Consider the following 13,495-nt stretch of genomic DNA (forward strand, 5'->3'; position numbering starts at 1 on the left):
CAATAAGTCTGGGGACTGAGAAAGCCATTCCAGAATGTTGTACTTTCCTTTGATGTTTGCACCACTGAGGAACCAGACTGTGGACTCAAACATGAAGGTCCAGGTCAGATGTTTCCAGCAATATGCACTATATGTCCCACAGTACAACTCGCACCATTTTTCTGTATTTTCAGCTTGTTCTTTTCAGATCTTTGGGAGTTGTTGTTGTCTATTTTTATGATTGGTGTTTAGTCTATTATTAGAGGTTATTTTGTTTAGGATTCTGATTCCTTGAAAAGTTTGATATTAATAAACAGTTATTCTAATTATTACTGTTAATAATAAATGTGTGATTTTTTAGTATACAAGTTGAACAACCTCCCAAAATAGTTAAAAAAAAACAACAACAAAAAAACCCCACCTATAAACTGTCTCTGGTGACAGTAATTTACACACTGCTGGAACTGTTTTTGCTGCTAGTTGAGGTTCTCTTCTAAAACCTGATGACAATGTGTACATATTCTCAAATTGGGTCTTACTTTGCTGAATTTATTCTTGGCAGCCATGGAATTCGGAAACATTCCCTGTTTTGGGTAAATTTCACCGTTTTCACCACTGAAAGGTTTAAAATTTCTAAATTCTGCAAGGAAGAGTGAACAAAATGATCAGAATCTAAATCCATGAAGAACTGAAGGAGAAGAAGCATCTTCCATGACCAGTGGATGGGTGCGTGTCCACAACATTAACTAACTGGACAAAACCCATTTGTGTTGCCCATGTAGAAGCGGTAACGGAAATGTGGGCTCCTCTGATGCAGTTTATTCGAGGTGTTGTGACTAAATGAATGTCCACACAGTCAAAAAAGTGTCAAGACAAACTCACCAGCAGAAGTTGAAGAGGATTGTCTCAAAAACCAGAATCGGGCCGGTGCTGCCCAGAATGGTGAGCGGCTGACCGCCAAACAGGGAGTAGACCATGCCTGTCATGGACGCCCCGAACAGAGACTCTATGGCGCTCTGCAGAGAAAGAACCAAAATTTCTAAGAGACCTACTCTTGCTTCTTTAATGTGGCTATGCTAGCAGGACAACCTGCTTCCTGTCTTAGCATTAAGCTAGGCTAGCTGTCGGCTTCTTACGATGTTGTTCTTGGTAGCTTCTCCCAGTAGTCCCCCGAACGTGATGACGGGCGACATGCAGGCGCAGTACAGGAAGAGGACAGACGCCAAACACTGAAGAGTGAGGGAGTCTCTGATGTCACTCCAATAGAAGGGAGCTTTCCGCCGCACGTCGTTCACCAAACCGCCGAATATCCTGAGACATGGAAACCATCGTCACTGCCAGATTCTACCGTTAGCACCACGAGAGCAGTTTGTGGTTTTGTGTCTGAGTGTTTGTGCATCTGTCTTTTTTTTTTTTTTTTGGCCAGCTTGCACTCGGCTGAGACGGACGCATTTTTCCTCTCTACCTCCCTCCTTATCTTTTCCTGCTTCTGTGGCGTGTTGTCTGTGAGGCTCCAGTTTTGCTCTTCTGGAAAACAACAAAAATGGATTTGTTAAAGTGGTCTCTGAACGCAATTGACACTATTTTTTCTACAAGACATTCGGGGGTGGAGGACCCGACCTGTCCTGCCGGGACGCATGTGATGGACTCGTGGAGGAGATGGCAGGTCATGTGCCTTTACACACTGCCTGTGGAGGACGTCGAAGATGTGTATGGGTGATTCTTTAACAATGGGCACTATTGGCCTTGTAAATGTAATTTCCACCACACCATTGCCTTACAATATAAAGCGCCTTGGGGCAACTGTTTGTTGTGATTTGGCGCTATATACATGTGCTCTGATGTCACTGTTTATCTCCATAGAAACTACCCAAACAATCTTTCATACAAACTGTTTAAAGGGACATTACAGTATTGTGGTGGAAATTACGGCAATAGTGTGGGACAACTACATTTTGTTTAAAAAAAAATCACAACAGTTGTATGACATTGAATACCCCAATTATGTTTTGATTATTTTACTGATATTTTATTCAGTGATATTTTAAAACATTAGAAAAAATGTTTTTTTACCATTCATTTTTATCATTGAAGATCAAAAGTCTGAGTGTGGGACAAGCACAAAACGGCAATATTTGCATATAATGATGCTGAAAAAAAGGTGAAAAAGTCATCATAGACTACTAGAACAAATTTCTTAAAACACTTTCATTGTAAAGATAACTATAAAAGTGTGAAATTTCCCCTTTTTTCTGTTTTTCATACAATATGATCAAAGGACATAATAAGTGCCCGTAGTCTAAGAATCACCCATATATATTTGGCTTGGTGGTGACCGGCTTTCTGCTGTGCGGAGCGGGCACAGCGCTGGTTTACCAGAAAATTAAGAAGGTGGAAGCAGCAATAATTGGGCCATCCAGGATGCCCCACATGATTGATTCGATTGGAAGGGCAGTGACTGCGCAGTCGGCGGGTGTTAACCGCACGCTGGAAACCATCTTGGAGAGGACAGTAGCTCTGGAAAACCGCTTTGACCGTCAGTAATGACCGCATCTCCTTTCTACATTCAGATGTATTGAGAGCCACTCTGTTCTCAGAACTGTGGAATCTTTCAGGCGTCTGCTAATCTGGATATTCATTTGGCCTCCCCAAAACACAGCTGCCTGCCCCCCCACCCCCCGTCTCTTTCTCCCTCAGCTTCTCCAGCTCTGACGTTGACTGTGGACAGTGGACTGTTCAGGGCTGAGCCCCTCCCCCTTCCAGGATTGTCAGACAAGGCCGTTGACGGCACCTACTAGACTGCCTCCGGTGTGCTCTGATAAACTGGACTTTCAAATCTCGGTTGTCGTCCTGCATCTTTGTTTGTCTGTGTGATTATTGTTTTTTTTGTGCTGATGGAGGTTTTTTCCTCATTGCTGTGGCTTAACACAGCAGCTATGAGGGTTTTTTTCTCTTCCTTACCTCGTGTGTGCTTCTTATATGTGTTTATGTACTGGGCCGGCTTATGTGTGTTGTGTGTTATGTGTGTGTCGTTTGTTATGGGTCGGTCATGGTTTGCTCAGCCCTGCTGTTGACCTAAGGCAGGGATGTACATCTGGAGCTGGTCCCCAGGCGCCTAATGGCGACTTCAGCTCCTAACTGGCAATTAGGATGGTTTAAATGCAGTAGACACAATTCATTGTGCAGGGAACATGTTCCTTTGTGCATATGACAATAAAATTCTTTTGAATCCTTGAATCCTTTTTTATGTTGATGGGACACACAGCTTAAAGGTGGGAGGACAGACACAAACGTCTCCGTCTCAGAAACAAACTTTACCAAGTAGCTACAGCTCAGATTACACACAAAGACCAGATTCATCTTCACCGTTATTCTGACTCCGGCGCACAGCACACATCACGGAACACGCCTCCTTACTGAGGCACTGACCCTGCTCTTGTAGGTCACATGTCCCGCGTGTTTTCAAACTCTTCTTGCTCCACCCACTGCTATTTAACAGGTGTTCCCAGCCAATCAGGAGCAAGGAGACACCAGGGTTGACCAATCAGCTGTGGATGCAGCAGGTTGACACAGAAACAATGCAGGAGCTCATCAGGAGCAGGGTTAGTGATGGAGCGGGGTTGGAGATCTGTGGTGCACACACACGCACGCACGCACGCACACACTCTAGAAAAAGCTGGGATGATATGGAAAATACACAAAAAAATGCACTGATTCTTACTTTTACATTGACTTCTGTTTGAATTCAGTCAGTATGAACTTAACATATTTCAGATTTTTTACTGGTTCACTTCATTTCATTTGTTTATGTTCATTCATTCCTTCATTTCAGCTTCCTCACACATTCCAAAAAATGTTGGGACACTAAACCATTTGCCACTTTGTAATGTTGCTGTTCTGTCTCACAACACTTAGAGGACGTTCTGGCGTTGAGGACACCAAGAGATGAAGCGTTTCAGGTGTCACTTTGTCCCATTCTTCCTACAAACACATCTTAAGGTGTCCAACAGTATGGGGTTGTGTTTGTTGCATTTTTTGTGTCTAAATTCTCCACACACTCTCTGCTGGGGACAGATCAGGACTGCAGACAGGCCAGTCCAGTACCCGTACCTTCTTCTTCTGCAGCCCTGTCTGTGTAATGTGTACAGAATGTGGAACTGTTTGTCTTGATGGCAGCACATGTTGCTCTGAAATCTCAGTGTACTTTTTTGTATTACTGCTGCATCACAGAGTGTAAATAACCTTTGAAAGAACACTGATAAAGTCCCAGACCATCACAAACCCAGGCATTTGGATTTGTTGCTGATAAGTCTGGATGGTCGTTTTTTTTTTTCTTCTTCTTCTTTGGTTTGGAGAACACTGTGACCATTTCTGACAACAAAAGATAGTGACGACTGATCAATTGACCACAATACACAGTTCCAGTGTATGATGGTTCAACCTGATGCCTCTGGGCTCAGGGAGATCAAAGCTGGTTGTGGTCAAGGTTTAGCATCAAGTTTCTATTTTGAACAATAAAGTTTTCAGTGTCGTTTGTAAATTAACTCTGTATTTTAGTGCTTGACAAAGCTTTCCCAAAGTAATTATATCAGTGGTTATATCAGTTATTGATGAATCACTGGTCTTGATGTAGTGCCATCTGAGGGACTGGAGATCACGGATCTTCAATTTAGACTTGCACCCTTACCCTTTACACACTGAAAATCCTTTAATGATATTCTGTACTGCAGAGAGAGAAATATGCAAATTCCTTCAATCATTCTCTGAGAACATTGTTTTTAAACATTTCTATAATGTCCTCACACATTTGTTGACAAACTGAAGATCCTCGGCTCATCTTTGCTCCTCAAAAAATTAAAGCCTTTCATGAATACTACTTTTGCATCAAATCATGATTTCAATCACGTTTGAAATAACTTTAAAAACAAAACCTTTATTAACTCCAATTTGCTCCTGTTACAACTTGTTTGTAATATGTCGCAGGACTTAAATGCAGGAATGGATTTATATGAAATTAAATGAAGTTGATCACACAAAACAAACTATTTTTGCTTCATACTATCTGGAATGAAATACGAAACAAAGTAAATGGTCTCCGATTGTTTGTTTTGCATTTTCCATACCATCCAAACTTTGTCCAATTTGGGATTTTACTTAAAGCATTGTAGTGAGGTTTGAAATGGTACCAAAACATGAAGTGTAGTTATGGTACCATCCACATGAACACACCTCCCTGTTCTCTGCAGCTCTGGTCCAGTGTCATGCACCACCTTCTTGGTACCATCTGTGCCACTGGTTGTGCCATTAGGGATCGGCGGAATCTTCCTCTTCTCCTGCAGGGAGACAAAAAGAGGACACAAAACTAACCTAAAACTAAGAAGCCAACACATTTCCTGGTAGAACAAAGGAGTCTTAATCCCACCTGAGACGGGACATTTTTGGGGGGCTCAATGCGAATGCTGGGGTCCCACTCCCCCGGAGGTAGCACTGTCACCTGATCCAGGAACTCGTCAATCCCGGACAGCAAGTCCTTCCTGTCCTTCGCTTTGTAAGCGACATCATGGAAAATCTACAAGAGAAACAAAGTGAGCGCCATCTACAGTCATAATATGAGTGTGGTACTGCACATGGTCATTGGTGACTTCCCCGGGCCTCAGGTCACTTAGACACCGAACGTGTTGATCTGTCGACTTTACTGCTCTGCAGTGACGATTTAAAATCAACGCTCATGAGTATGACACGCTGAGTGCTGTCCTGTAGCAGCAACTCCACAAACGTTGCCCTAAAGGTTGAGCAATGTCCCTGCAACAGCAATGCCAGAGTGGACCAAAAACTGCCTTTCACTTCCTGTTACTTGGTGCATTCACTCGGTCACTATAGTGTGGATACTGAAAACAAGAAGTGGGACTTGAAGGTCCACAACCGCAAAAATTAAAAAAAAAAAAAAAAAATCACACCACAGGGACCAACAACAAATTAATGTGTGGATTCAACCAAATTTTTCAGATGCCTGGAAAACCGACACTTATGAACAATCTGAGCTGGAAAGGGAGGAAATTCCAAGATACAAAAACATCTTCAAGTGTACCTGAAGATCAAAAAGGACATGTTGCACCGAAATCTTACAGTTTAGATTTGGGCTCTTAGTGACCATCCGATGATCCACCGGGATTACTTTGTGCACTTCCATGACCGGTCTCAAAGTATATGGCATTCACAACAAACAGCTCCAGAGACTGCTGAAAGTACTCAAGAGTACTCGTTTTTCCAAGTGTTTCCGACAGTGTTTACGTAACTTTGAGGAAAATGGAATGTAGCTGCTAACGTTAAGAATAGAGCCACAGATTAATTCCAAAGTTTACATAAGGGTGATGTCATGTTATGATGACTAGTTTTTAAGTGCTAACTGTTAATTTTGATGCAGTCACAGTAAAGGGAGCAGCCGCTCTCCACTGTGAGAAGACTTGGCGCAAGTGCACGGCCATTAGTCATAAATGCAGCCTATTAAAAACAGTTTTTGCTAGAGGCTCAGCTTTGTGCATGCTTATAAGTGTTGTCATCAATAGAACGGTGAAAAATCTAAAAAATACATCTGTGTGATCAGACAGCCTGAAAAATAGTGGAGAGGTCCGCGTGCGCATGCACGTTAAAAAAAGCGTGCTGCTCTGCACACATCAAGATCCAAAATCTGACAGACTCTCTCAAAGTAAAATAAAAATAAAGCCTACCAGCTCTACTGAGGAGAACAAAATACAAAAGAAAAAAAAATGGAACAGGGCACTCACCCACTTGTAGAATGATTTCCAAGATTAAATAGAACTGCGCTCAAAAGTTTTCATACCCTGGCAGAGTATTTAATTTTCTGGCCATTTTTTAAGAAAATCTGAATGATAATACATAACCTTTTTTTCCACTCATGGTTAGTGGTTGGGTGAAGCCATTTATTGTGAAATAACTGTGTTTATACTATTTAAAATCACAAAAGAAACTACCCAAATGACCCTGATCAAAAGTTTACATTCCCCTGCTCTTAATAACATCTGTTGCCCCCTTTAACATCAATGACAGCTTGGAGTCTTTTGTGGTCGAGGCTCTCTGATGGTGAAGTTGCCACTGAATATGTCTTGGACTTTATTTACATCAGTTATGAGGAAATACAAATAGTTTGGCACGCTATGGTAAATCTGTGTAGACAGTTCTAAAAAAAATGAGTGACTGTGCAAGAAGGAGAAGAGTGAGGAAAGCCACCAAGACACCCAGAAGAAGTTATTGGCTTTTGTGGCTGTGATTGGAGAAATTTTGCATTCTGCATCATCACTCTTAGCTTCATAGTGGAGTAGAGCAGAGAAGGACATTCTTTCACCAAAACAAATCAGATCTAGGCTTGCATCTTATGGCCCAGTCACACGGCACTTAACGAAGGGTGACGAAGCCCTGACGAAACAAGAAATCTGGACCTTCGTTGACTGTCGTTGACATCGTTTAACCTTCGCGCAGCCTCGTTCCTGCAGCGGGCGCTACGTCAGGATTTTTAAACTGTTGAAAATTTTGAACGAAGGGCAAAGAAAACCTCAACTCGTCTGTGTCTCGTTTTGCTGTCGTTGACGTTTTTTAAGCGTTTGTGTAGTTTTTGTAATGTTATTGTTTAATTTGACTTCGTTGGAGCAGCTGAACGTTTTCACACAGTGCAGAAGCCGGTTTGTGAGCGCAGAGGCCGCTGCTGCTTCATGTACCGACAGAAATTACAGGGCAAACTCAACCTGCTTGCTTGGATTTTTTTTTTATCTGTGTGGGGGCAGCTTCAATGGGCTCAGGCACATTACATAGGCCAGAATTAATCTTTTGTGTGGATATAATTAATTATTTTGCCACAAGCAACTGTTGAATTTGAAACAAGGAAAAAGTTGTGTAATTTCAGACGGTACATGAATGCAGCATCAGCGGCAGCACAGGAGCTGCTGTGTGCGCTTATTATTTTGTATTAAATATAACAATATGAGTGTAGGAATGATAATCCAGTCTTTCTGTGCATGTAGCAATGGGTAGATGAATCAAAATGATGATATAAAGAGCTGTTCTGGAAGACAGAATTCACGTTGTGGATCAGTGATCAGCTGGTGGAATTAACCGCACATTTGAGTCAACGTGCACGTTCACACGCACTGATTAATTTACTGCTCTGATATATTCAATCATATTAACACATATTTATATTTATTCTCCCTTTTGACAGTTTTCTGTTATAAATAAATATATATGGCTTAGAACATAATACGGAGGAAGACGGCGCGCGCAGCGTGTCGACAGACAGTGTGGATTCTGATGATGAAGGATATGATCCTTTTGGACGAGGAACCAGTACAGGTGGTCCACTGATGTGCACACAGATCTCCACAGATTCTGTTTGCAGTTTCTCCAGGACTCAGGTGCTATGAGCTCCGTCCCAGCGCCGAGTCCTGGAACGCAGAGATGCAGACACACACTGCTCCAGCTGTGGCTCCAGGTGCGTTTCGTCGAGATCGTGAGCTTCGGTTTTGTTAATTTCCTCTTTCGTCCATTTGCGCTCTTGATTCGATGACTGTTCGGTGAAAAAAGCTCTTTCGTCCACCTTTTCTCAACGAACTGTGACATATTTTACTTTTTCCCTTCGTTCAGGAATCGTCGTGTGCCGTGTGACTGGGCCATTAGATGTACCTTCTGGCAATCTGTAGCTAAACTTTCAGGTCTGTTTTTAAGAAAATCCTCCTCTGTACCACTTTATCATACAGATACAGGAGATACAAAATACAAAGGTTTCATTTCACTGTTAATAGTAGAAGTCTTTCTATGAACTTTTCTAAAATTCAGGACTGTTTAAAAATTTCCAATAAACATTTTTCAGTTATTGCAATTACTGAGAATTGGTTAAAAGATGAGCACGTTGACACTGTCCAGTTGGGATGAAAAATGGGGCGATGGCTTGGTGCTTTATGTTTGATCAAATTATCAAAATGAAATCATTCAAAATGTCCTTTTCTTTAGAAAATGTGATGGAACGTGTAACAGTGGAACTTAAATGTGAAAAATCAAAAAACATAATTAGAAGCTGTGTTTATAGAGCTCCTGGATCAAACATAAATATTTTTGTGGAAAAACAAAACTTGATGCATCAAAACTGGTGTGACATTTACTGAGGATATACAGAAATCATACAAATCCTTTATTTCCACAACACCAACTCCAATGAAGTTGGGATGTTGTGTGAAATGTAAATAAAAACAGAATATAATGACTTGCAAATCCTCTTCAACCTATATTCAATTGAATACACCACAAATACAAGATATTTAATGTTCAAACTGATAAACTTTATTGTTTTTGTGCAAATATTTGCTCATTTTGAAATGGATGCCTGCAACACGTTTCAAAAAAGCTGGGACAGTGGTATGTTTACCACTGTGTTACATCACCTTTCCTTCTAACAACACTCAATAAGTGTTTGGGAACTGAGGACACTAACTGCGAGTGTCATGACTGAGTATAAAAGGAGCATCCCCAAAAGTCTCAGCCTTTCACAAGCAAAGCACTTTGTGAACAAAAAAAAATAGTCCAACAGTTTAAGAACAGTTTCTCAACATTCAACTGCAAGGAATTTAGGGATTCCATCATCTACAGTCAACAATATAATCAGAAGATTCAGAGAATCTGGAGAACTTTCTACACGTAAGTGGCAAGGCCGAAAACCAACATTGAATGCCCGTGACCTTCGATCCCTCAAAGTGGCAATGCATTAAAAACCGACATCATTGTGTAAAGGATCTTACTGCTTGGGCTCAGGAACACTTCAGAAAACCATTGTAAGTTAACACAGTTCGTCGCTACATCTACAAGTGTAAGTTAAAACTCTACCATGCAAAGTGAAAGTCAAACATCAACAACATCCAGAAACGCCGCCACCTTCTCTGGGCCCGAGCTCATTTGAAGTGGACAGACGCAAAGTGGAAAAGTGTGCTGTGGTCTGATGAGTACATATTTCAAATCGTTTTTGAAAATCATGGATGTCGTGTCCTATGGACAAAAGAAGAAAAAGACCATCCAGATTGTTAACAGCACAAAGTTCAAAAGCCAGCATCTGTGATGGTATGGGGTGTGTTAGTGGCCATGGCATGGACAACTTACACATCTGTGATGGTATGGGGGTGTGTTAGTGCCCATGGCACGGACAACTTACACATCTGTAATGGTATGGGGGTGTGTTAGTGCCCATGGCACGGACAACTTACACATCTGTGATGGTATGGGGGTGTGTTAGTGCCCATGGCATGGACAACTTACACATCTGTGATGGCACCATCAGTGCTGAAAGGTCCATCCAGGTTTTGGAGCAACACATGCTGCCATCCAAGCAACGTCTTTTTCAGGGACGTCCCTGCTTATTTCAGCAAGACAATGCCAAGACACATTCTGCATGTGTTACAACAGCGTGGCTTCATAGTAAAGGAGTGCAGATACTAGACTGGCCTGTCTGCAGTCCAGACCTGTCACCCATTGAAAATGTGGCGCATTATGAAGCGCAAAATATGACAATGGAGACCCCAGACTGTGGAACAACTGAAGCCGTACATCAAGCAAGAATGGGAAAGAATTCCACCTACAAAGCTTCAACAATTAGTGTCCTCAGTTCCCAAATGCTTATTGAGTGTTGTTAGAAGGAAAGGTGATGTAACACAGTGGGAAACATACCACTGTCCCAGCTTTTTTGAAACGTGTTGCAGGCATCCATTTCAAAATGAACAAATATTTGCACAAAAACAATAAAGTTTATCAGTTTGAGCATTAAATATCTTGCCTTTCTGGTGTATTCATTTGAATATAGGTTGAACAGGATTTGCAAATCATTGTATTCTGTTTTATTTACATTTTACACAACATCCCAACTTCATTGGAACTGGGGTTGTATTATTTCCAATTTGCCCATTTGTGTCAAAAGTTGGTAATAAAGGAAATGTTGATAAACCATGGATCAGAAAGGGACTTCAAAATGCACGTGAAAAGTATTTTATAAAACTCAGAACAAATGAAGCTGAAAGAAAACATAAGATACACTGAACAAAGATATAAATGCAGCACTTTTGTTTTTTCTCCCATTTTTTATGAGTTGAACTCAAAGATCTAAAACATTTTCTATACACAAAAGATCTATTTCACTCAAATATCGTGCACAAATCTATCTAAATCTGTGTTAGTGAGCACTTCTCCATTACTGAGATAATCCATCCCAACTCACAGGTGTGGGGCAACAAATGGCCCTGGGAACATTCAAGCCATAAGTCCAAGCTTCCACATCCAGACAGTTCCACAAGGAACGTCTCCACCAAACATCATTGAGCACTTTTTGAGAAAACGTCCAGGCGGCGCACTGTGCGGGACTCTGAAAGCACTCTTTTAGTGCTTTCAGACCATCAGTCCAAAGCACTAAAAAGTGAATGAGAGTAAGCCGTTTTCTGGACAATTTTCAATACTTTTCCTCGCTCATCCAAGTGAAGGTCAAGACGTTCAGCTGCCGTAACTGTTTTGATATCGGAGGACCTTTGGAAACAAACAGGTTCATCTTAAACAGGTTCATCTTATTTTCAGTCTCACCTCGTCTGTCATCAGAGTGGCGATGGAGCGTCCTATCTCATGGTACTGTGGACCTTTTCCAAATGGACCCAGAAGAAGGAACAGGAACCTACAAACCAACAGCAGCAGACCATCTGAGTCTTAGCGATTCATAGCAACATGAAAATTAAAAGATTGGAGACATCGTTCAGCACAACTTTCTAATAAAACCCCACAGGACACTGAAATTTAGAACAAAGTTCTGTGGATTAATCCTGACCAAAACCTGACAAAGCTCAGTTATTTAACCAGGTTTATCCTCTTACTCTGAATGCTTTGGTTGACCGGTGCCTCATTTCACCGTATCCAACACCCTATGGAAACTTCCCGGGTTCTGCATGACAACCACTCAGACAATCAGTCCACCCCTTCAATAACAGCCATCCGCCACAGCCAGGCACACTGTGGGTGTGGCTTTGGTGTTCACCAATCACTGCGATCCCCAACACTGATCAAGTTCAGAGAAACGCGTCAAATCAGGTCCCATCTTATCTTAGGGACCTCATAGTACCATATCACCCCAATAGAGCGCTTCGCTCTCAGACTGCAGGCTTACTTGTAGTTCCTAGGGTTTGTAAGAGTAGAATGGGAGGCAGAGCCTTCAGCTTTCAGGCTCCTCTCCTGTGGAACCAGCTCCCAATTCAGATCAGGGAGACAGACACCCTCTCTACTTTTAAGATTAGGCTTAAAACTTTCCTTTTTGCTAAAGCTTATACTTACAGCTGGATCAGGTGACCCTGAACCATCTCTTAGTCATGCTGCTATAGACTTAGACTGCTGGGGGGTTCCCATGATGCACTGAGTGTTTCTCCTTTTGCTCTGTATGCACCACTCTGCATTTAATCATTAGTGATTGATCTCTGCTCTCTTCCACAGCATGTCTTTTTCCTGGTTCTCTCCCCTCAGCCCCAACCAGTCCCAGCAGAAGACTGCCCCTCCCTGAGCCTGGTTCTGCTGGAGGTTTCTTCCTGTTAAAAGGGAGTTTTTCCTTCCCACTGTCGCCAAGTGCTTGCTCACAGGGGGTCGTTTTAACCGTTGGGGTTTTTCCGTAATTATTGTATGGCTTTTGCCTTACAATATAAAGCGCCTTGGGGCAACTGTTTGTTGTGATTAGGCGCTATATAAATAAAATTGATTTGAAATGGTCAAAACATAGCTCATGTTCCTACACAAGTGTTCATCCTCATCGGAGTCTCCTCAAGTAACCGCTCAATCATTTACAGTTAGGTCTTGCTCCATCCAGCTGTCAGTGGGCACCAGCCTTAGCTGGGGGGAGTAACCTGCAATGGACAGGTGCCCGACCCAGAGGAAGCTGTATATTCTCATCTGCTTAATGCTACAGTGTCCAGGGAGAAGCACTGGCACCTGTGTATTTCAGGGTTTGTACAGAACTTACTTTTTCTTGGTGGAGGCCACAACAGCTTTCCGCAGCAATACTCAGACTGTCCATAACAACCAGAAATGGATCCATGTATATACACATGGACACCCACACACTAAACACCCAGACCAAGTCATAACATCTGGTAGACTACATTTTTGCTTACTTCCAAATATAGTTGGAATACAGCATCTAACATCAGGTGAGCGTGGTTACCTTGTGGGTACGGGGACCTCCGTGAGGCCGGTCAGCAGCACAGCAGGGGAAAGTCGCACAAAGGCAATGACTGGTCGCTGCAAGAAGTCAACCTCTCCCACCAGTACATTGGATGTCTCAGCTCCAGGAGGAATCTTCTTCATGAAGTTCATATCCACCTGAAACGCACCAACACACAGGCTCAGCCACACAAACTGCAGTGGCCTCTGATGTCTGTCCCAGTGCCACCAGGATTTATGCATCTCAAAATACAAGTACGTTTATCAAAAAGTTAAACCT

General features: G+C 42.2%; 1 protein-coding gene across 4 annotated transcripts in view; it reads right to left on the reverse strand.

Moving 5' to 3' along the window:
• LOC117513554 (sodium bicarbonate cotransporter 3-like) overlaps positions 1-13,495 on the reverse strand; it is a 170,913-nt gene that overhangs the window by 36,080 nt on the left and 121,338 nt on the right. For all 4 annotated transcript variants that reach the window (XM_034173714.1, XM_034173712.1, XM_034173715.1 and 1 more), the window contains exons 8-13: positions 13,217-13,374; positions 11,602-11,689; positions 5,402-5,548; positions 5,209-5,312; positions 1,116-1,290; positions 862-995 (exon numbers count right to left, since the gene is read on the reverse strand). In XM_034173714.1, coding sequence (XP_034029605.1) covers positions 862-995; positions 1,116-1,290; positions 5,209-5,312; positions 5,402-5,548; positions 11,602-11,689; positions 13,217-13,374 — 806 coding nt within the window. The remainder of the gene's footprint in view (positions 1-861; positions 996-1,115; positions 1,291-5,208; positions 5,313-5,401; positions 5,549-11,601; positions 11,690-13,216; positions 13,375-13,495) is intronic.

Source organism: Thalassophryne amazonica, chromosome 7 (genome assembly GCF_902500255.1).
Source record: "Thalassophryne amazonica chromosome 7, fThaAma1.1, whole genome shotgun sequence".
In the NCBI taxonomy this organism is placed as follows: Eukaryota; Metazoa; Chordata; class Actinopteri; order Batrachoidiformes; family Batrachoididae; genus Thalassophryne; species Thalassophryne amazonica.